The sequence below is a fragment of the Anopheles coluzzii genome, chromosome 2 (assembly GCF_943734685.1).
Source record: "Anopheles coluzzii chromosome 2, AcolN3, whole genome shotgun sequence".
Taxonomy (NCBI): domain Eukaryota; kingdom Metazoa; phylum Arthropoda; class Insecta; order Diptera; family Culicidae; genus Anopheles; species Anopheles coluzzii.
In genome coordinates, this window is record NC_064670.1 from 112,128,726 (window position 1) to 112,152,275 (window position 23,550).

Genomic DNA, 23,550 nt, shown 5'->3' on the forward strand with positions numbered 1-23,550 from the left:
GGGAGAGGACGACCAAATGTACATTGTGTCACCCTTACTCGATGCACTCTGTAGCACCCTGTTGCGGTCGTTGCACATCCAAAACCACCTCAATGAGGGTTTAGCCCTTTTTAACCTTCCGGTGTTTCCGTTTTGCTTGTCTCTCCTTTTCTGGCGCATTCTTTCGACCCTCTCGCTCACACACACACACAGCATTCCGTGCGGACGGAGCATGGCAGGGAACATATGTTTAACCTGTGCGTCCTGCTGCACGGTCGCTGTTCGTTTTCGGACAGGCGGGGTAAAATTATTCAAATAATTGTCCTTCAATTAATTGCTACTTTGCTGCTAGTGCCCTCTAGCGACGAGGGACTGCAGCAAACAACAGAAGGAAAAAGGGGATGGATGGAAGAAAAAAAAACACAACCAGCGCTTCCAAAACAGTAGCCAGAAACGATAAATTTATCACACAAAAGAGAGTGCGTACGATGTAAACACAGCAAACACATCGGCAAAGCTCGGGCCCGGGAAGGGGTGTGATCTTCCAGGAGGTTAACCGACAAGCATGGTGATAATAGCTACAATTAGCTAGACAAAGACCTAGGAACCGCAGAGGCTGCCGATGAACGGGGTAGAGAACACAGATGGTTGACCGTGGAGCACCATCATCGTACGCTTCATTTACGCAAACGTCTTCCTCGAACCGGACGACGGTTGGTGAAGGCTCTTAATCTTAATCTTAACCCGCACCGTCCGACCAGTTTCACCGCCCGCAGGAAGACAGACGCCACGCAGTCGTCCGTGGGGACGGATTCGATCTCAGGGGGGCGGAGAATGCGAACTGTCGTCGGTGGCCGACAGCCGTCCCAGCGGCCGGGTCTAATGGCCGGTTGACATTGATGCGATCGTGCCGTTTGCGAGAAGTTGATCCCAATTGAAGGCAAATAAAGTCGGTCAGCCTCGGTGAGCTTGATACGACGATGATGTAATGACTTAGAAATGTACAAGATTTAATGGCTAAGATAGTGCCGATGGACGTTTTGCCAGAAATTATACATTTAAGCAACGAGCTTTAGTGTTTAGTGTAGAGACAATAGCAATTCTAATGTTTTAATCAACGGTAAGTTCAGGCAAACATTGATCAGTGCACTTGAAATGGCATTCCACTCGCCAGCTATCTTCCGCCCGATCTGCTGATCTTTCACAGAATCCACACCTCAATCACACGACGTCTTCTCCAGCTTTCCCCCACCCGGTTCAATTATTATGGTCAAAGCCGTCTTGCTTCGCGACCACTACTTAACATCGATTGACCCGATGAGCCGTGAGTCCGATAGTATACGACTGCTCTGCCAGGGATAGAGTGCGAGAGAATGCGCGCCCTTGCGACGACGATAGAACGTAGTTAGAATAAAGAGAACGGTTTTTATACATTGGGCGGGAATGCTGTTCATTATGTTTAAAGGGAAAGGATTTAGGTGATTTAGGTGTTGTTTTTCTAGAACAAGGTCATGCAAACAAGAACATTCTCTCTCGAAAAACATTGAGTCATTACAGTCTTTTTAAGACAAATTTTTGTGTCTGTAAAGGGCTAAGATATTGAGTACAAATTGTGTACTTCGCTAAAAAGTTGAGCTTGTTTACTTTGGAGGGGATTTTCTTAGAAAGTTGTCAAGCTTGAAAATGTTAATCAAAATATCATTGAAGTGAAATTCTACCTTCACATTGAACTCAAATCCTGAGTAAATTATAAAAGTCCTAGAAAGGTACAAAATTCCTGTCATTACAATTCTGGAATATATGATGGGAACGTCATGGGTAATTCCAACCACAGCCAAAAACAGCATCATAACTCCCAAGTGACTCTAATCGAACGGTCAATTTATCAACTCCAAAGGCCGCTCCGTCTACGCCGGTCTCCGATTAAACTTAATTCGGTTCGCGTTCGGCCAACAAAAACTAGTCCAACAATCAATCCGACCCAGAAAACATCTTTGCGTGCTTAGAGGCAACGGGCAGAAGTTCCAGTGACGCACTCTCGCTATCTCTTTCGCTAGACGTATCGGAATTTTGTCTCGAGTGTCTTGCCAACAACGGTCGTGCGAAGGGAAGGGAAGCGAGACGCGAGGTGTCAGTTAACTTAATTGAAACTGATTTCGTCCGACGCCACATTAAACAAATCGATCTGGTATGTGGTAGTGCGCTAGGCATTCCGGGCTAGGCTGTTGTAGCGCTTTAAAGAAGATTTAAAAACAATGACAAAAATCTGTACTCAAAACATTTGTAATTGAATCAACATTTCTTCTTTTCATCTTCTCGCCCCTCAATTCCACAGACACAAGCGCTCGCCCTAACACGCTCAAAGTCCCCGAAAAAGGACGGCTCGATGCCGGTGTCCCCGTCGCAGCCCACCGAGCGGGACGCGGAAATGACCAGCCCGAAAGCCATCGCCGGCTCGGCCGTCGCTTCCTCCGGCTCCAGCAGCAGCAGCAGCAACAGCAGCAGCAACAGCTGCTCCGCCGAACCACCAACCACCGCCACCGATCGCATCCAGCCGCCGGAAGTGAACGGTGCATCGAACCACCATCTGCCGACCGCCAGCAACGGTGGCTCCAGTTCCACCACCAATCCACCGTCCACCTCCGGTCCGCCGCGGTCGGAGCTCGGTCCCAGCCTACATCCAGCGATCAGCGTGTCGCAGTCGCTGCTGGCCGCAGCCGCCACCGTTAATCGGTCCGGTACGCCACGCATCAGCGTTTCCAGCTCGCTGACGGCGCCCGAAAACAACGGCCCCGGACAAACGGGACCGTCCGGGCGGGATAGCCACCCGCCGAATGGGCCGCCGCCGCCGCCGCCCCACGTCGACCGAACCATCCTACAGTCACCGGTGGCCGCCGTTGCTGCAGCCGCCGCCGCCATGCAGGACCGGAAGCAGGAGTTTGACTTCAGCAAAGTGAATGGTAGGTATGGGGGAGGTTTTTCTGCTTTTCGACCCAGCGTTTGATGTTTCAAGTAGCCTCGAGGGAGAGCATGCAAACTCCATTTAAAATATTAACAGTCCGGTGGTGCGGTGGGCCATTTTAATTTCACTCACCAGCTCGAGTGGCAATTGGGTCGCACGAGTGGGGCTGCCCACACAAATCGGTGGTTAAGCGAGAGCGCGTCCTGCTTTAGGAGCAAACGTTTTTTTTATGAATTTTGTGAAGTGGATTTACTCCAAGCAAGTCCTTTCGCGTATCATCTCGGCCACAAACGAGTGTGGTGAGATTTTCATTGGAAAATTAATTTATTTTACTGCCCTTTTTTACCTCAGCCTTTAATATTTTGCGTTCCTATCTAATATAGGAATTATATGCGTGTTGGTGAGTGTTTTTTTTTAATTTGCTCTTGCACTATCACTACCGCTTAGAGCTCTTTACAGCAATAATGTAGTTTTAAATTAGATGAGAGCTTACCCCGTAGGCTGGCTTCCATTTAATTACGAAACGTTCCCATTTGATCGATGAAGTGTTGCATTACGCGACGCATAATTTCTCTGCCCGCTTTGGTGTCCTGTCCCGCCCGCAGCGCCGGAAATGCTCGCGCGTCCATCGCGCACACGAATGCTACTGCTTTAAATTAATCTTCTTACGATTTTATTCATCCTTTATTCCCGTCCACTCTTCCCGCTGCGTCAAACTGCGACCTACCTCCCTTCCCTTGCCCCATTTCGCTTTGGTGGATTACATCGATGCGTGATCTTTTAAATTATGACCCATCCCATCCCAAATCCCAAACACCGTGCCTGCAACAACGCGCCTGCAAAGTTTCGACAATAGCGACACCGACCTGCATTTCCCATGCGCTTTTCAAACCCCCGTTCCTACGCCCCCCCCCCCCACCCCCCACATACACGCGCTCTTCGGGAACAAATTTTTGCTCGGGACAACAACAATGTACACCAATGTGTGTGTGTGTGTGTTGGGGACGCCTATGCTGGCTTCCATGTAGCGCATAATCCGTTAAATACATATAAAACACCAAATGCGCTAAGCAGCGCGGTGCCTCCAGCGAGGCCAGATTAAAGTCTCGCTTTTGGGTGGGGGAGAGGGGGAGGGTAAGAACGAGACTGGAAAGCGGGGGGGGGGGAGGGGGGTTGGAAAAATCAAGCATCATGGGCCTATTACCCCTCGGACTATGGGGAGGTAATTGTGGAGTTTCCAGGCCGTCGCTTTTCACTAACCCACGCGCCAAGCTCAGAGTTTGTCCACGAGCGTGTGCGTGTGTGTGTGTGTGTCGGGGTATGTGTAGAGATTTTCACCCCTTTGGGCCACCCTTTTGGCGAGTGTTTCGAGGTCGTGAAAAGTGGAGAGGTCAGTCCACGCAAAACTGTTGAACTAACTAATTCCCGTATAGAATAGTTTAATGGATTGAGCTGAAAAGAAGGAGCGAGAGAGAGAGAGACGGTGCTGACTTCGCCCCTGCGTTGTTGGGATTTAAAGGGTGGCCACGTGTTAGAGCGTCATGAAATGAATAATGTTTGTTCTTTCCAGCGAGTCACGGTAGGCCTCTTTAGAAAGATTTTTTATAAATATTTTTGAATTAATTAAAATAATGCATCTTTATCCCTTAAACAAGCTTTCTCTTAAAGAGGCTACATTTAACAATTTATAAAAAAAGGTTTCAGATTTGTTCTAGGTCGAATACTGAGCACGACGCAAATATCGTTCCACCAGTGTAATGGCGCCAGTCTCGCTCTCTATCACTCCCTCTCTTTCTCTGCAAACCTCCAACAGGGCTTTGCGCTAAACCGTTTCTTTATCCGTTGCGTTTTACCCTCAAAGCCTCCCGTTCCGTTCCGTTTTACCCTCAAAGCGTTCCGCTATTTTGATTAATTGAATCGGCTGAATCGAAAATTTCAATCCACAATTTATATATTTTAGAAGGATTTGTTTATTGTCATCCGCTTCTGCCCGTCGTGGTTATTTCCAGGGGTTGAGGTTATGCTGCACTCTGCACTAGTGCTGGAATACATACGCACAATGCATCAGTGTTCATTTGCAACGGTAAAGTGCAGAGAGCGGATTCATTTCGTACCTTCCCGCACATTGGTGAAGTGCGAATTGATTTGGGTTTTGCGATTTAACAAATACGATTTTTGGTTTATTTTATTCACTGATGGTTGTGTGTTGGGAAATTTTGCACGATTAGTTGTAAAATATTGTGTATATTTTAGTTAAATCCTTAAATTATACAGGATAAAGGATAAAGAAGATACCATTAATCCATTTGAAACCCTCTTTCATTCTACAAAAATCAGACACTGCAAAAAACGAAATAAAAATGCAGTAAATTAAACCCCTCCGAGCGAACATCACCACTGAAAGCATGATTAAGATAAATCACAGTGGAAAAAGGATTAAAAACGGATGGAGCGATTGCATCAGGCACAACCCAAATCGCTTACATCGTAACAATTCTTTCATCCCCATCTTCTGGCGCAGCATGCAGCATTAGAACACATAATTTCATACCGATCAACAGTCGAAGCTTCCGGCGTTTTCCGGACCATTGGTGATCATCATTATCGTCATCATCAGCATGTTCGGGAGCAATACCCCTTTGGTCCGGATCCTGAATCCCGAAAAACGGCGACCGATATGCGACCGGTAACTGGCAAATCAAAAATGCGTGATGTGATATGCCACCCGGGCTCGAGTGCACCGGCAGGTTTGCGTGCGTGCTCGGCTGCCGCCGGTTTGAAAGCAAAGGGAATTATCCTTCGATAAACAAGGGCCGTATGTACAGCCACAGCACTAAAATCAAATGCATGTGCTTCCAGCAATGGGCTGAATTGCAGCCGAAACAGTTTTTGGGGCTTTGAAACGAACGGGTACAAGATCGGGGAGGACACAAGTGCTTTGTAATCGGTACCAAACTACCATGCTACGTGCCCTTCGGGCACTCGATGGTTGGCCTTATCCATCGATGCGTGCGGATGAAGATCCCTTAAATCCATCGACCAAAAAAGTGGATGGAAGCTCTTAAGCACGGTACACCAGTACTAGTATCATAAATCGTTCACTTAGCAACCGGGCTCCGGCCAAAACAGAAAACCCTAAAATTAACAACCAAAAAATAATAATAAAGCATCAACAGCTCAACAGAATTCTTCCTTGCCACAGGAGCGCAATTCTAATGCCATTGGTGCTTCCATTAGTGTGGTAAATCTGCATATTCTTCACCGGGGGTTTTCTGGCCCCTTTCCTTGGCGATAAGTTGTCCCAGCTCGTGCTCGGTGCACAAATCGCGTTCTATCCCAGGATATCAATTTACTAGCAGTGTGCCACACTGTGTACCGTTGTTGTGGCATACCATGCCAGGGCCAGATCAAACGAGCACGAACTGAGCAGATGAACACGTGCTGGAGCTCAACGGTCCCGGTCACGTACGATGCAGAAAGAATGCATGAGGTTACTGTGAGCGCGTGGATGGTAAAGGAGCTGAGCGGTTCCGATGCTAGTGTGATGCATTGGAAGTTTCATAATAACGTTTATCACATCTCAATCTTTGCCTCATCGCTCAATTAGCTACCAAACGTGGTGAGATTTTTTGTTTGTAATCGTTTTTTTCACTCAATTCATACACCGGTGGCATCATGTCAATTGCGTTAATTGAGCGTAATCCCATTGGATATTAGGTACAATCGAATGGTACAGTTGCTCCGTTCTTTTAGCCTTTGAGTAATAATCAACAGTGAGAGGAGATTGTTAAAAAATCCCGTTCGCTAATCTTTTCGGCGGGGGCTTCGCTCAAACAAAAGCAAATAAATCAAAAGTTCTGAAATGGATAGGTTGTTAAGGAGAGTTGATTGAAAAGACTCTGAGCATCTGCCTAATGCTATTGACCGTTAAACCGATTATTGCCTCGGTAACTTGCCTCATTTATGTTCCATTTTGGTCATTAAATGTCTCTTACTAAGAGCACATTATTACAATGACCTTCAGTACGGTAATGAACAGGCCTGGACTTGGCAAACAACCTAGAGAATTCAAACAAACATAAACATTGAACCAATCGAGATGATCTGCTAGTATACATTCTTACGCTTCATTCTAACGCTGCACTTCGAACAACACAAAAAGCACAAATCCTTCAATCCCATCGTTGCACCGTTCCAGGAAGTGATTTAATCCTTGCATCAATACCGGGCACGCAAACTGGCCCTTCGACTCGCTATCGTACGCTGTGCGCGGCGTATGCGACCGGTCCGGTATCCCTATGGCCGCGAGAAAAGAGCCGGATTTTAGGAGGATTTAGAAAAATGGAGTTCCATCCTCAGCTCCCGGTGCGTCCGCGCGTGAACGTGTAAAACGGCGAAAAAGCTACCGTTCGATCCGACTTCAATAGTATTCGGAATGCGAAGTCACAAGAATCTACCGGAATGGAATGGCAATAGCACATGATACGGCACGCGGGCTTTGGCATGGGCACGGGGGTTTTAATCGATTGACCAACGGCTGCCGCCAAAAGGGGTTTTGGGATCGTTGCGATGGTCTTTTGATCGCCGGATTCTGTCGACTGGTTGGTAGCGAACTGCTGGAGAGTTGGCAGATCGGACGATGGTACGCGGATGTACGAGATTTAGATCCTGTATCATTATTCGCGAAATTCTCCCATACCACTTGCTTGATTATTTGAAACCGTTTGTGCAACTTGCCAACACGCGGAATGATAACAAACTACACTGTCCAGAGGGATAACGCTGGTTGGATTGGACAGTACGTGAGGTACGGGTGTAGGGAAACCCCTTAGTTTCGGAAGGATTGTATTTGTCCATCTACCATGTCTATACATTTTTGAAACTCTTATCACACTTGGTAGGAGATTCGATGTACGCCCCGATACGAACGACACGCAAGAACACGCTTTATTATTGACGAGAGTCACGTTTTAGAAATCGTTAAAAATCTGTTACAAAACTACAGCGTCAAAACATTGTATCAATCTTACCGGCTGTCCGGACCCGCCAGGTCCTGGTGAACGTTGGAAAGCAGTCGCGAAACAGAAAGCCCCGATACGTGGATCCCTTTCCCAACCCGTCGGGGCCATTCGTGAACAGCACACGGCCCATAATGGGTACCAATCCGGCCCACTCGACGGGAAATCCTCGTCGCAAATCCAACTCTGCAACAGCGGCAACGCGCTCACGCTGCTGCGTCCATGCTGCGTCGTTGTCATTTGCGGACAACTTGCCGGCAAAACTCCAAAACTGACCAACGGGATGGAACACAACACTCCTACCGCATGCCTACCAGTCTACCGCACACATACACACCAAAAAAAGAAATTGGGCCCAAGAGTACCAAACTGCTAGTGCTTAATCCTCTTGGATTTCAAAAAACAGGTCGTCGAATTGGGATTATGCCTCTCGGCCGTTGGGAACGCGAGCGCTTTCGAAAACGTTCGGCCCCAGAAGTCCGGTCCTCGCCGGTGGACGGTAACCTCCGGGAGAAGGTTACACTTTTTTCTTGTTTTTTTTTTTTGCGCTCGGTTTTAGCGGCGATTAGAGCCGCGACCGTTAAACTGGTTGCTCTGCACGGTGGACCATTTTAGCGCCAGCGCCAAACCCATCGTGCTGTTGCGCTCATGGAGATGACGGCCGCGTCCACTTTCGCGTATCGTTTTACGAGCGCGAATAGAACCTTAAAACGCATCCTCGTACGCCATCAACCTGAAGCAGGTGTTTGTTTGTGTGTGTGTGCGTGTATGGGTACCGCATCCCGTAAGGATTTATGGGAATCGATGAAGAATGTGCCGAACGCCTGCATGCCGAACCATGAGCAGGCGTAACCGGGCCGTGCGGGAACGATCGGTTACGATCGGCTACCGGTGGGATGTTTAACAACCATTTCGACATTTCAATAGAACAATAAAGCGCTCAAAAAAGCACCTCATCCAAAACAAACAAGGATACAAGAAACAAAACTTCGCGTGCGAAGCGCAATGTTCGAAATTCGCGAACCCGCAACGATGGATGGTTGGATGGATGGATGGGTGACCTCAGCCGGTTACGGGAAGAGAACCGTTTTCACGTCCCCAGCGCCCATCGGAGAAATGGATGAAAAGGGGATTTAGACTTTATTTATGTATAACCGTCTCTCTAACCTATAAAACCTGCCGGCACCGTATGACCATGAGGTTTCGAGGTTGTACCTATCGCCTAGTTGGCGTAGTATCGTTCGCGGTAGTACCGCGGTAGTAGAAGCACACAACTGACCTGGCGGGATAGAGATTTTTTTCACACATTCTCTTCCCAAGCGAACGGGAAAAGTGTCCGGACACTAACCCCCACAAAAAAATACCAATCCTTCGCACTGCTATCGTGTGGTGTCCAGCGGGCAGCAAAAGGATACAAATTTGTGCCCCGGGACTTTGGCAGGCCGGTGGCGCCTGTATTGGAACAAACCCCGGGACAAACACTAAATCCCCGATAGCTGCCAGCGGCAGGTGCATCTGGTTGATGTGCGCGGTGTCTGAGAAGCGTTGCCGTGTCGGGGGCGTCCTCTCCGGCAAGCGTGAACGTGTGGGGAAGACGGTTGATCTTCTCCGGAGATCCCGGATGGCGTGTGTGTGAGATTTTTGTTTTGTTTTTTTTGTTGTTGTTGTTTACGCTGCTTCGCGATGGATTTGCAGCCTGTCTGGTGCAGTCTGCCTTGCTCAATAATGGAGATATTCCGTGGTATTCAAGAGATAATAGAAAAAAGAGAGAGATAGAGAGAGAAAAAATAGCAGACCAGGAACCTTTAATCCTCTAGATTGCACCAAATCTAGCAAGTGTTTTGAGGAGAAAAAGAGAGAGAGATAGAGAGAAGGAAGCAAAAAGCAAACACCTCAACTAGCCCCGGGACACATGAGCGTGATGAATAATTTCTTTTCGCGCGGTTTTTGTATCATCACCCACTACACACTAGCTGGCAGATAAGAGCAGATACGTTACCGATGTCCTCCTCCCGGGCTGCTTCAACCAGAATCAAATGGTATCGATTTTACCTTTTCCAAAATCCCGACCTTCACCATGAACAAAATGGTGTGGAGCTGAGGGAAGCTGGCTGCGAGCGGGAAAGCAAATCCAAACCGGCTCTGCAATATCGCCTTCCTTAGCTCACTCGCATCGCTACCGTCTCTGCAACCGCAAACCGACGCCTTCCACGAAGCTATCACAGTTGGCTTCCGCTTTTGCCAAGCGCCATCCCGAAGCGAAGGATCCGCCCGTTCAAGGATTTGCTTAATCCGAACATACATAAACTCGACAAGACGCCGGCAACAACGACGACGTTCTTACGATTTACTGGCCCCGGTGCGAACGGCAAACCTGTCGCTCCTCGAGCCAGGCCACTCCGCCACGCTCACCCCGCGGATGCTTCCGATGCGACGTCTCGCAAGGATATTGTTCTCCTCGAGCTTTCTTCAACTCACCAGCGGGGCCCGGTTTGCCCAGTGTTTGGCGTCTGGAGTATCTCTTGCTCTATCTCTCTCTCTCTCTCTCCTTCTTTCAATCCCACTCTGTGTTAGTTCAATGGCTTTCGGCTTTCGGGGGAGAGTGGAGCCATGAGGGAGCGTCTCCCTCCCGCACGGGTTTGCTGCCCGGGATGAGGCTAAATCCTTCCTCAAACACTACCGGCAGGCATGCATGCAAACATACGCCTCACAGACCTACACTCACAAACACACACCTTAACATAGGAAGGATGGATTCAAAACACCGTCCCGTGTGCTGGGTAGGGAGGACGCGAGAGGGGGAAATCTTTCCGTCTTAGCTCATCTCGCTGGCTGCTACCGGTGGCCGCCGCCGCCACCGCCATACAAAGGCGCAGGCAAAGTTGGTCGCTTCCACCACGCAGCACAAACATCTCGATAAGGCTCTTTATAACCTTGCCTCGGAAATAGAAACGCACACACACATGATCGACTTAATCCATCCTTCATCCTTTTTGCAAGTGGGGGTTTTCTTCCTACGCCCGGGCACTCGCATACCGCCGGAACGTTCCTAACAAACGGTAGCAGCGGCAATAGCAGTGTCGACGACATTCGTTTCTCTCTTTTATCGGATTCATCCGAGCCGTTGCGCGGTGTTGGTGAGTTTGTTGCTCCTTCGGCGTCCTTTGTGTTGAGAGTTTGTACTTTATAGGCGAAGGAATGATTACATTTAAATATATAAGTACAAACATTTTATAATGAAAAGTTTATTACATCGTTAAATGTGGGTAAGACATTTATTTTAAAAATCTATTTTTCCATTCTAAATTAATTAAAAGATTAGCTTTTATCACTGTTACTATTATTTGTTTCTGTTTTCGACATTTCCGTGTTTGTTACAAATTTGCGTCAACAATTTATTTTTTTTTATGTTTTACTTTTATTTTCACGTTTTTTACAGAATACGTAAATAAACAAAACTGTTTTGAATTTCACTAGTTCTTTTGTTTGTTTGCATTGTTTATTTTTAATTTTTTGATCTATTTTTTATTTAAAGTGTTTTTCAGTCATTTCTCTACTTTATACAGAATTATTATTTTATTTCTATGATTTCTTCAAAAGTCACTACTTATTTTCTCACTTTTGAATAATTTTACACAATTTTCACCATTCCGTTTCGCTTGCTAAATGTTAATCACCACCGTAAGGATTATTCGTTCCAACGCTTCAACCTTTCCCATCGTTGGCTCGTCGTATCGATTAAAAATAAAGCCCAAGCTCGTTTTGCTCACCCTCGAAAAAAACTCGCCAAACTACTGGTGGCAGGTGCAAAAAAGGGAGGAACTAGCGCGACGTGAAGGACGAAATCCACAAATCCATTCGCTTTTCCATCGTCTCAGCTAAATCCGTACCAGCAGCGGAGTAGCGAGCAAACCCGAACGAGAAAAGAAATAGAGCCTGCATTTTTTGGCGAAATTCGAGACACATTACTCCCTGGCAGCGGATCATCGCCTGCCAACCAGGCGGCCTTTAGACGGTCGTGGAGAGGTAGCGAAATCCCGCCCCGGGGGGGCAGTCTGCCCTTCGTGCTGCTAGCTGTCGGGCGCAAGATAAGATTTATTGTGAGTAAATCCTTAGCCGGCTAGCGGGTCCGGGAGAGCGGGAATAAATCCCACCGCGTTCGCATTTTCACATTTCACCAAGCAACCGGTTCGGTGGTGCGATGGATTTCGTCCCGAGGATTCCGTTTTTTATTTCTTTCTCTTCCCTAACTTGTATGGTGTACATACCAATTTGCGGGGAGGCCAGAGTGGAGACACGTTGGATCAGTGAAACTTTTCCTTCTCCAGCGACACCGGGAAATGGGGCTCGAACCAAAAAAAAAACCTCTACGAGCTCCAACAAAGATCTCACACATCATCATACCGGAAGGAGAAGACGGTTTTAGGAGTTGGTCCTGGGATAGAACCTGCAAATATATCCCTGCACATGTGTGTGTGTATGAGTGTGTGAGCGTGTGTGGGACTAGGCAGGACTGGGAGCGGTAGGGGATCGAGTGTTACAGGAAACGAGGACACATTCCCTCTTGCGAGCAAAGAATAATGCTTTATCCTTTTATCTGGATTTACTCCTAATCCCATCAAGTCGGAATGGAAGCATACCGAACCGTGGCAGGCATGGAATTCTCTCTCCCTTTTGCTCCTGCACGTCTGTGTGTGCGTGCGTGCGGCTTCCAATGCACACTGCTCTCCTACACATACCCACCGCCGTTCGCCGACGGTTCGCCCATTCCATTACCAAATCCGCGCGTTATAGCGAATCGACGAGCGACGTAAAAGGAAGGCAGCAAAAAAAATCCCCACTCACACACGTACGTATATAACACGGGCCCCTACAACACTGAAAGGGATAAAGAATTAGGGATAAAGGATTTATATTATTTCCATCTTCTCCCATACCCTTAGCCTTTTGTGAATGTGTGTGTGTCTGTGTTGGTGCGCGTGTCTGTATGGATTTTTGGGCGAGAGCTAGAGAGAGAGAGAGAAAGAGAGAGAGAGAGAGAGAGAGAGAGAGAGAGAAAGAGAGAGACTGTGTGTGTGTTTGCCGGATTTGGAAAGCGGATCGAAAGGCGTCCGCGCCATCTCCCCGGCTCCTGCAGGAGCGCCTGATCCGCGGCTTTATTATCCCTTTTCCACAATGTGTATGTGCGCGTGCTTGCTTGTGTGAGTGTGCCCATTCACATAGTCTACAGCGCGGGATAGGCAGTGGGTTCGCGCGCCCGTCCGGATAGAGATAATGATAGGGCCGGATATTCGGCCAACCAAACCGGCCCCGTTCGGCGACCCTCGCCCGAAAACTTTCCCCCTGTTTATCGTCTTTTCCCGGCCCAAAATCGGTTCGTCTCGACATTCATGCTTAAGGATTTGGTCTCAAACCTTGCCACACACACACACACATGCGCGGCACTCCTCAATTTCTACCCTTCAGCTCCCTCATTCTCCCACGACCAATCCTTTTTATCCTCGGTGGCCCCGGGAATCACGAGCATCTCGAGCCGAGTTTGTGCAAGGAGTTGCGTATTAAGCCGATAGCAAACAGTAAGGGCCCCGGCAAGTCGCAGCAGCGCGGCGGTGATGATGGTGGTGCTTGCGGTCTTTTGTGCCCAGGCTTCTGTGTTTCTTCCTTGTGCTACCTTCTTCAGGGGATTAGAGCGGCAGGCATCGCATGTACGCTCGCCTCGGCTTAGCAATAATGGGAATCGGTATCGGAAGCGGTGCCCGCACCAGGCTCCTTAGTGCGGACCGAGCCCGATCAGAATACGGTACTGCGTGTTTGTGTGTGTTTGCGAGATTGATTAATTAAGGCCCAACAAATGGTAGATTAATGATTTTATGCAACAAACATATTTTTTAAACAATGGTTTGATTAGTATTATTTTTTTAATTAACATTAAAATAACCTCATTTTTATATGTTTCTCTATTTGCAGGTAATTATCAAACCTTTTTGCTATTTGATGTCACCAAAACGCGTGCTTGCAGTTTGTAAGTCAACTAATTATATTTACGTAATTTTTGCATCATTTTCTGGATTCTAATCGCTGCTAAAAAGATATCGGTTTTTACTGAAAATTTTTAAAGTAAAGGAGTTACTAGAATACATATTACCTGTCCCGTTAGCTGTCAAAAGCTATTTTTATAACTTTTTCGACAACTTTTTAATATATATTCTACTATCTATAAAAAGGTATGAGTTCAAACGCATTTCTATTTTAAAATAAAAAATATTCTTCATTCAAGTGATTTTAAATGACATTTTTTTTCATTTAAAATTTCCACTTATTTGTTAAAATTATCAAAACAAGTTGTTGATTAATGTTTTGGTATGACAAATTGATCAGATTGTCCCTGAACGGTTTGTTAAAAATGACACATCATGGCTTTGTATATCATTGTTTTTCGACACCTGTCAAAATTTTCCCATACTCTCATAAACGATTCTTTTGTGTCCCACAAACCGTAAGCAAAAGTCCATCAATAACCCACAAACGAAAACTTATTTTTATCTACACCAAAACCTTCCCGGTACATCGCATCATTCGGGTCACATTTAATCCCTAATCCATATATCCCTCGCGCAAGCGAAAGGAAAACCCCGGGCGCGCGGTATCGCATCCCTTTTCTCCCACCGCTCCTCAAACGCATCTTGACGCAAAAGCCGGCAGTGCCCCGGCTCCTTCCCTTGCCGTGCCCTTCCCAGGCTAATGTGAGTCACGCAAACAATCACCGGCTAGATTGTACCAACGCTGGCAAAAGCAAAAGTGCCGAAAAATCCACACACACAAACACATAGGCGAATGTGAGCGTAAAGAACGTGCTGGGAGGGGCAGAAGAATATCCCAGCCCAAGGGCGGAATCGAAATCTGAACTGTTGATGCGTGATTTTAGCGCCCCTGCCACAGAATGGGCTTGCGTGATTCTTGGCTCAATGGGGATGCGGTAAACAATGGTTTTGTACAGTGATGAATAATTGTTTAGATTAATTAACATACATGTTTTAGGAAATCAATCGGATATGAGCATATTATGTTTGCTTGAAGAAGAAATGTATTTTATTACTTACAAAATTTCACCGTCAAAAGGCCGAATATTGCAGTGCAGCTCTTTATACGCCCAGCACTGTAATCGCGTTGATCCACGGAGCATGGCCATGGCTACCCATTTATCCCGTCCACTGATAGTTGGTGTGCGGGCCCCCCCCCCCCCCCCTACACATCACGACAGGATAAACTCGCGCCTCGCTTTCACGTGTATGTGTGTAGATGCAAACGATGGTGGTGTGTGTGTGTGTGTATGTGTGTGGACGCTCGAAAACGCTGAATTTCCGATTCTGTTGCGAGATTTATGGGGTGTGCGTTTCTGACGGATGGTTGACGTTGAACGAAGTGATAGATAAACACAGGCCGACGTCACCTTTCCGCCTCATGCAGTGCCCCTCTTGAATATCACGAGCCGAAACCCAAACCCGGCGAATCCCGGCTCTAAGCCGGGCGAAGGATTAGAGAGCGGTCGCGCTGAGTAAATGAAGGAAAACGGTATTCGGCAAGCGACAGCAAGCAGAAAAAGGGATCATCCGATACGGCACACGGTTTCCCGTTCGGGCCGGTTCCCGCTGCTGCACGCGATTCCACACGAATCGAGTGCTCGCCCCGATAGGATGAGCAGGGGGAAATGAACACTAACACTGCTGCTGCTGCTGCTGCTGCTGCTGCTGCTTCTTTATCCCAAATCGGTTGAATGGTGTGTTTCTAACAAGGGTTCTTGTCTCTCCCCTCTAGTTTGAGCCGTACCACTTAATTAATAGTAAACGATAACAATTTATTTTTCCAGCCCTCGATCATCCCGTCCCCGCGGAGGGAGAGAGGGGGGGAAAACTCGCTCCTTGAGCCATGGATAAGCGTGCTCAAATGAGTGATGGAAGCAGGCAGAGAGAAAGAGTGCGACAGAGAGAATGTGAAAAGGGAAGGTTTTGCGCTCTTTCTTCGTTTTTCTTTCGCCCTTCGCACCGTGCAGGGGGCGGGAGGCTTTCCATTACAAACAAATTAAGTTGTGCGTATTGCTCGTCTGTTCGTGGCTCGCGCCGGGGTAGGGGGTTGTTTGCCGTTTGCCTCCCACCCACCACGCGTGGGTGCGAGGGATTATTATTATTATTATCATTCCGTTCCCGAATCGAGAAATACGCCACTAATCTGCGCGGTAGTAAAGTTTTGATTCAAGGTTTGCTTTCCAGCCAACCGTCCCAATCGGTGCGCTGTAGAGATGCAGGAGCAGGAAAAATTCACTGCGGGGGAAACGATTTCTTCGTTGCTTTACTTCTTGTCAAGAAGTTCCATTTAGGCTGCAGGGCAAAGAAAGGGTACCGAGATACCGAGCGGTAATAGAGTAGTGTACTTATAATTTATGATTTATCGTCACCCAATTAGGAAGCAATGCTACCGTTCGTTTGGCACGAGGCAATGCTCCGCCTATGCAAGATGGTTGCTAACGGTGGTAAAGAAAAATCGGTCCCCATTGTAACCCTGTTCCGTCCCATTCCGCAGCGAAAACTACGAGCCAAGTGGAGCGATCCATTTCGCACGTAGACGAAGTGCGAATGGATTGCGAGACGTGATTTATTCCGGTTTATGTTTATCTGCTACGACACACCCGACCCGACACCAGCGTAACACCCCATCTTGTGGAATGTGCTTTTCTTTAAACTGTCATTCCTCTACCCAGGCCTCCAGGCCGCCTGGAGATGTGGTTTTGTTTCTCTTTGTTTCTCCAGCAAAAGAAAGAAACGAGCACAGTAAAGCAATCGTACAAACGCCCTCTCAAAAATCCTCCATCTTCGTATGGATTTCCCAAGTTGCCCAAGGTCAGCGAAATGTGGTCGAAATCCTCTTCCCCGGGGAAGCGAGATATCAAACACCGCACAAATCCAAACCAAAGGGAGCCCCGGTTGGGTGGGAAGTTAAATCCCTTTTTTCGGTGCTCCTCTCCGATTCACTTGCTTTCGTTTTATCCCTTTTTTTGCAAAAAATAAGAGAAGAAATACCCACCCGTCTTAAGACATCCGGCCAACGAGATCCATCCACCGGTAGACGGGTACGGAAGCAAAAAAAAAAGAAGCAAGAATCCTTAAGAAGCTTTATCTCTATCCTAACACTGATACTGTACCGACGCTCCCTGCCGTCTCCCTGCAAATCCCGCACACACGCGCGCGCTCACAGCTGTTGGAGAAGATTTCGGAATACGCTCGCTCGCCTTCCTCTACGTTCGCTTTATCCGACCCATCCGACGCTGGTTGTCTACTAACGCGCACACACACATACACAGACAAACTCTCGTTCACAAATCTCTTCCATATATCGTACAAAAGGCTACACACACAAACACAGCCAAGCGCTTGATGGTGGGAAGGATGGATTCTCGTACACATGCCCTGGTAGACGTACTCACACGCCGCCGGTGTAGACAGGACGACCCGAGCAGGCAGGGTAATCCTTATCCTTTTGCCATTCATACGACGGTGAATAAGTAGAGGGTAAAGATTTTTCAACACTACCACCATCAGCTCCCCACGTGATAGCACGCTCTTCTTATGTAGCAAGCTTTCGCCTCCAATGAATGGGTAGTACACCAGCAGCTCCTGAAGAAGCTGTGAACATGGTTTCTGTGGGTGGGCACAAGACTATCCTCAAGCAGGTAGCGATTGTTGCACGGGAAGCTGACGCTTCCGGGACGGCCGGAAGTCGAGGACAAGAAGTGGACCATTTGCGGTCGTCAACGGAGTGTGTGTTTGTGTGTGTGTGGGAGGAAATTTTTTGAAAACGATCTTGAAGACGGAGCCTTCGCCCCGGAGCTCCAGAAGTGGTTTCCAAACGGTGCGGGAATGGCAGGCAAGGGTACGATAGGATTAAGTCGAAAATTCTATAGAATTTATAGATTTTGGATTTAAGAAAAGTCGAAGAAATGGATTTCCAACCTCCCAGTAGTACCTTCCTTCTCCCAATGCTGGACTTTAAAACCAAAGCGCAGCGAGGAAGTAAGCAAGGAGCTTCCTCAGCAACTGCAGAGAAAGAGAGAACGAGAGAGCGTTTGTTTTTTTTTTATATGCTCCACCACCATCTACTTTGGTCTGGGCAAGGCCAACACAGCCGACAGACGATAAAGCTACCGGAAGGAGCTGATGCTTGAGAAAACTATTAAACGTCACCCAGATCCTGAGACGACGCGTCCCAACCCCCCTCCACCTTCTGAGAGCGCTCTTGGTTGCAAAAGGATTATGCAAGGAAACTGATCCGAATGGAAAGCCCGGATCCGCCTTTATATATGTGTTTGTGTGTGTGTGGGTGTGTGGGTATGTGTGAAGATATTTTTGTTATCAAAAATGGCACAGGGGAGAGTCTTAAGACTATCCTTGTGCTTCTGAGGCTGGCCGAGGTTTATAAAGAAGGATTAAAGCTTCTTCCTTTTACTTCTTTGCCTGGGAATGTGAAAAGGGATCATGAATAAGTAGGTTCACTTTGTCTTTGACACATCGATTAGAATATCAGGATTATGGAACCAAGTTATTGCCATTTGCCTCGGATCAGCTCCGAGAAATCTAAATGGTAGGATTTCAAATCTTCCTGTCTGGGAAATGTTCTATCTTAATTTGTGCTCTTAGCAACGATTAGAACATTAGAACTCTTTTAATTATCGCTTGCTTTTAACGGTATACTTATTAATCTTTCATAATACTTGTTGGAGTGGATAAATGATCGTCTTGAGTATTTCCAGATAATATTGCAGAAAAAAAACAAGAAAATCACTTCCATATTCTAACAATTCGATGTCTTCGAACTATTCCTATTCCGCTTCCTCGAAAAATCAAATACCCTAATCTCTTTTCGACACTCACGTCACTCACATCCGCGTAACAACTTCCTGTTTTGCAAAAGGAAGCAAGTGTGTGTGTGCCTTTCGTAAACCTTCCGCATTTCCGGTGCACCCGTACGTTCGCTAGCACAATCCGAGCCGAACGTAATCCCGGCAAACTCACCAGCTAATGCTCTAATTCTTAGTATGTGTTAATCCCTTTCGCCTAGCCCAGTTTGCGCGCCAACCGAACGAAAGTGAGATTGGGCGCGCCGACGAACGGAGCGTGCCTACGGTCGCCCGCCCACCCTTATAGTAGAAGGCCTGGGCGGCAAGAACCGCACCACTTCTCGCTCTTCTGTGGCGGATATGAGCCGGATGTTGCGCTTTTTTCTTTGCGCCGGATCCGCCACCGAGAGGTTTTTTTGTCGAAGCGAAATGCCGCCTAATGGTATGTCGGTGTGTGTGTGAGTTTTGTCGAGTGAGTATAGCAAGCATACATTCAAACAAACCGTACTGCGTGCTGCACGTGTACATTACCGGCCCTTTGCCGATTTGTTTTGTATACTCGCGAACGAGCGCGTGGTACACCGAGCGGGCCCGTTGTACATAACGCGCGAAAGTTCTAACTCTTTTCCGCGCAGCACCGGCACTCTCACTCTCTTTCTCGCTCTCTGTCTCTTTCTCTCTGTCTGCCACTCCCGCTGCGAGAGATGAGATCTCGCTGTAGCTCTCCGGTGAGCTGAGATTAATCAAGTGAGTGCCGTAAGCGAACATTCAACCTCTACGTCTGTCTGGGGTACGATGCTGAGGGTTAATCGGTTGCCGTGTGTGTGTGTGTTGAGCGCACAGTAAAGACGTTTTGTGCTCACGGGGAACACTCGGTAATGCTAATTACACACACGGCTGCGGATCCAATCCGGTCTCCGGTAGCCTCGCCATACCGAGGTTGGAGGAGGTTGTTGCGCATTAATCCGGCCGGTCCATAAACAAACGTCACGGTAAGGGATTAGCATCCCGCGATGCAATCTTGAGCAGCGCCGAGCTGACGGCCGGTGGTGCAGCTGCAAATCCAACAATCACGCTCCACACTCCCCCAGACCCCACCGAAAAGGCCACCAGTGTGTGGAGGTGGTATGCGAGAGCGAGAGTGAGTGTGCGAACGAAACAGTACAGGCAGGATTAGAGGCGACTTTACGTCCCGTTTTCACCGATGTACCGGCCCGGTTCGAAACTCGTATAAATCCACCAACTCACCCAAGGCGCCGTCATTGACCGATCATTTCTGCGTCGCCAACGCAGCAGTGCTCTTTGCTGCAGCGGAATGCCACCTCACGTGTCTCCGCGCTTCCTTCTTCACCCCTCATCCCACTCGCATGCCCTCGCAAAAGACGCGGGACGTGACAAAGTTGACTCGCACCGCTCGACCACTGCAAATTGCACTCACCGCGCTCACCCCTTAAGTGGACGGGTGTTGGCAACGAGGCAACCAGGAGGCAACGTGGGGGTAAATATGAATATGGTTTTTGCGCCGTCGGCAACGCCGACGTCGACGGTACCGGCGTGTAAACCTGGAGCCCGAGCACGAAACACCCGGGACCGAAAAAGGGAATACGTTTCTGCCATAACAAGATAAAGTAGGATTAGAGATTAAGGAAAATATGATATTTGTGCTCTCTCTCTCTCTTTTACTCTATCACTCTTCCACTCCACGCCGTGTTGTGGGAGTGGGGGGGATGAGGGGCTGGAACTAGTAAACCTAACCAGTGTCTGTGATGTGCCCTTGATTGTTCTGGCCCTATATCCGCAAAGCAGACGCGGCAGCGGCGGCGCAAGTCTTTCGACCGGACCGGATGGAGTTTCGACTTCCAGTAGTTGGCGTGAAGGCACGGATTCCGTACGCTTGACTTCGTCGGTCTTCTTCATGGCGGGTATCGATGCGTAAGTGTGAGGATATCGATGCTATCACTGCCACTGCACATTGGGCAAACGCCTGTATAAAAATCGAAAAACCAACTTCATCGCAGGTTAACACCATAATCATTTTCTTAAAATAGATACTTAAACTTAGTTGAAACCAAAATATTTCACGTTTTTATCTTAAACTTACTGAGATATAGGCCATCAAAGTGTAAACTTTGTTTTTTGTCCCAAATTTGAGCTATTTTTTGACCGAACATAAACCATCATATTTTAGTATATGATGGTTAGATTTTGATAATTTATGTGTCATTGGAAAGGTTTTTTGTCATACTTTGATGTTATGTCTGAATATTTTGCAAAAACTTGTTTTTAAAGTTCAATTATGATTGAAAACCAAACGTCACTGCCGAATTTTTGAATATTTTCATTTTGGAGAGTGATTTTTTTTATGATTCGACTCGATTTCACTCGTGAGTCGTACATAATAGGAAAGGTCAACATTTTTCCTACGTTTTGACGTTGAAATTAGCTGCGACCATCCGCGACCCTGAAAATTATTGAGCATTTTCTTGAAAATAGCACGAGCGATTTTGACGTGTTGTTGTATGAGCCATACATCACAAGTATCGAACTACCAGTCATAAACGGGCATTTGAAACAAAGAGGCATAATAAACAAAGCTGAACCGAGAAAAACAGTTTGAAAAAGATCGTAAGATAGGAATCAGCTCTTTTCAAAACTAACCATGAAAAACTCGGCTTTTTTAGCGCGTAATACTTAAAATATCGTTTTTAGTAAGGAACTTATTCCGCCCTTGTTTAAATTCGTAACAATAATTGTTGATGTTGTTAAGGACTACACAATAATGTAATGTTGTGAGCGATACTTATGAAGGTTTTTTTTGCTCTCTTGACGATTTTAGTGTAGGACTGCCCTGTATAGTAAGAGCAATGGTATTGAATGAAGAAAAACTGCAATAGCACGATGAATTGATTTTCATCCCGGCGTTTGTATGGCCGTTGCCCACTGTGCACTGGCATCGGCTGCCCACCTATAAAGCTGCGGACGAGGAGAGTTTTGCTAGAGCTAATCCAACCAGTTGCTAGTGCCAGCCGGTTTCTGTCCGTGCGAAGAAGATGGTGCGCAATTTTGCACGATGATAATTGTTCACGTTGTCTTTAGCTGAACGTGGTTGTAATACTAAGCATGATAGCATCACGCTCGAGCTTACTGGTCAGTGATGGCTGTAACAAGGTGTAAATTGCAGTTTTATTACTGCTTTTGGAGTGGTTTGTGAATTAGTGTATTTGTCAGTTATATAGGTTTTGTTGGGATTTATTTACTACAAAGCTTTATATGACTTAAATGTTAATGCAGAGGATATATGAAGGTAGAAAAACTTTCATACCTTTTTTTTAACATTGATATTGATATTCTATATTTAAATTGTTTGCCTCAAGAGCTCTAAACGGGATCTAAAAGATTTCTAGTTAAGTTTTCTATCTATATACTTTCAAAGGAAAAGTTATAACTTAGCTAGCAAACAACTTGTCTACAACCGTTGACACAAAAAATATAACTGTAATTATGCATCAATAATTTAAAATCCTTTTAATAATAGATGTAAATGAATGCACAAGTAATACAATAGATAGTTCCATCCATCCATCTTTTAATAATAATGTCCTGTGCATCCTTCAACTTATATTACTACACAGTAAGTTTATATTGATAATATCTCACTATCATCAAACTAATCAATCGAAATACAAACAAATCGCTCAATTATTGTTTTTCATTGAAATAAACTGCCTTATAGCATAACCCGGCGGTAAAAAGGAAAACTTTTGCTCATAAACAAACAACCAAACTCAACACAAATCCAATTCCAGCCTGATTCCAGCATGCTCCTTCCCTTCCCGGACATTATTGGCCGATACCGAGTACAGCATAATAATAGCTAATAAATATTTACACTCCAAAAACTTCTACCAATATTCCGCCCATTCTTTGCAAACAAGTGGCATTTTGTAGTGAAATAAAAACCACGCTGCTGACCGTGTGTACAGCTGATCAGTCACACCAGCACACCAACACACACACACACACACACACACACACACACACACAATTGGAAGCTAATCGTTCAGAAGCTTTGAAGCAATGCTAATACTGCCGCCGGCCGTTCAATGAAACGGCCAGAACGTCCGATCCCGGGGTTGAGTTAATTAATTTCACAAACTTTCGCAAACAATGCCGTAAACAGTTTTGTGCTCAAGTTTCGACTATCTAGTTTGGGGAGTGGGGAGTTTGAGAAAACCGAAAACGGAAGAAGACACTGGGCCGGGAAAGAAATCGTCCACCGTCCGGGTTGTCTTAAGACATTGGAAGCTGAAGACTTGAACAGTAGAAGCTTGAAACGGATTGGCATACACACACACACACACACACAAATACACACATCCTTCCTCTATGATGCATCGACCTGACACCGACCAGTCTTCGACAGTCTTTGAAAAGCCACAGCAGAACCGTTGTCGGTTTACGCAGTCCGGGTCCAGAGACGATCGGATACGGGCAAAACCTGCACACGGAGTGATGTTGTCGTCTGCCCTGTACGCCTAAAAGGATTAAGGCATCGAGGACGGATTTGTCGGAAAATCCTTCGATACACGTTCCCGATTCGGTGCGTCTCTATGTACTGTGCCGGTAAGGACAAAACCTTGCACTGGAGGGCTAGGGCAGCTCGTCTGCGGCTATGTGTCTTGTGACTAGCGTATCACCTGCTT

The 23,550-nt window shown here is 46.8% G+C and overlaps 1 protein-coding gene across 1 annotated transcript in view; it reads left to right on the plus strand.

Annotated features, from left to right (window-relative positions):
* The window catches only part of LOC120948372 (uncharacterized), a 95,684-nt gene that overhangs the window by 44,522 nt on the left and 27,612 nt on the right, over positions 1-23,550 (plus strand). The window contains exon 2 of the mRNA XM_040364623.2: positions 2,315-2,939. Within this exon, the coding sequence (XP_040220557.2) occupies positions 2,315-2,939 (625 nt within the window). The remainder of the gene's footprint in view (positions 1-2,314; positions 2,940-23,550) is intronic.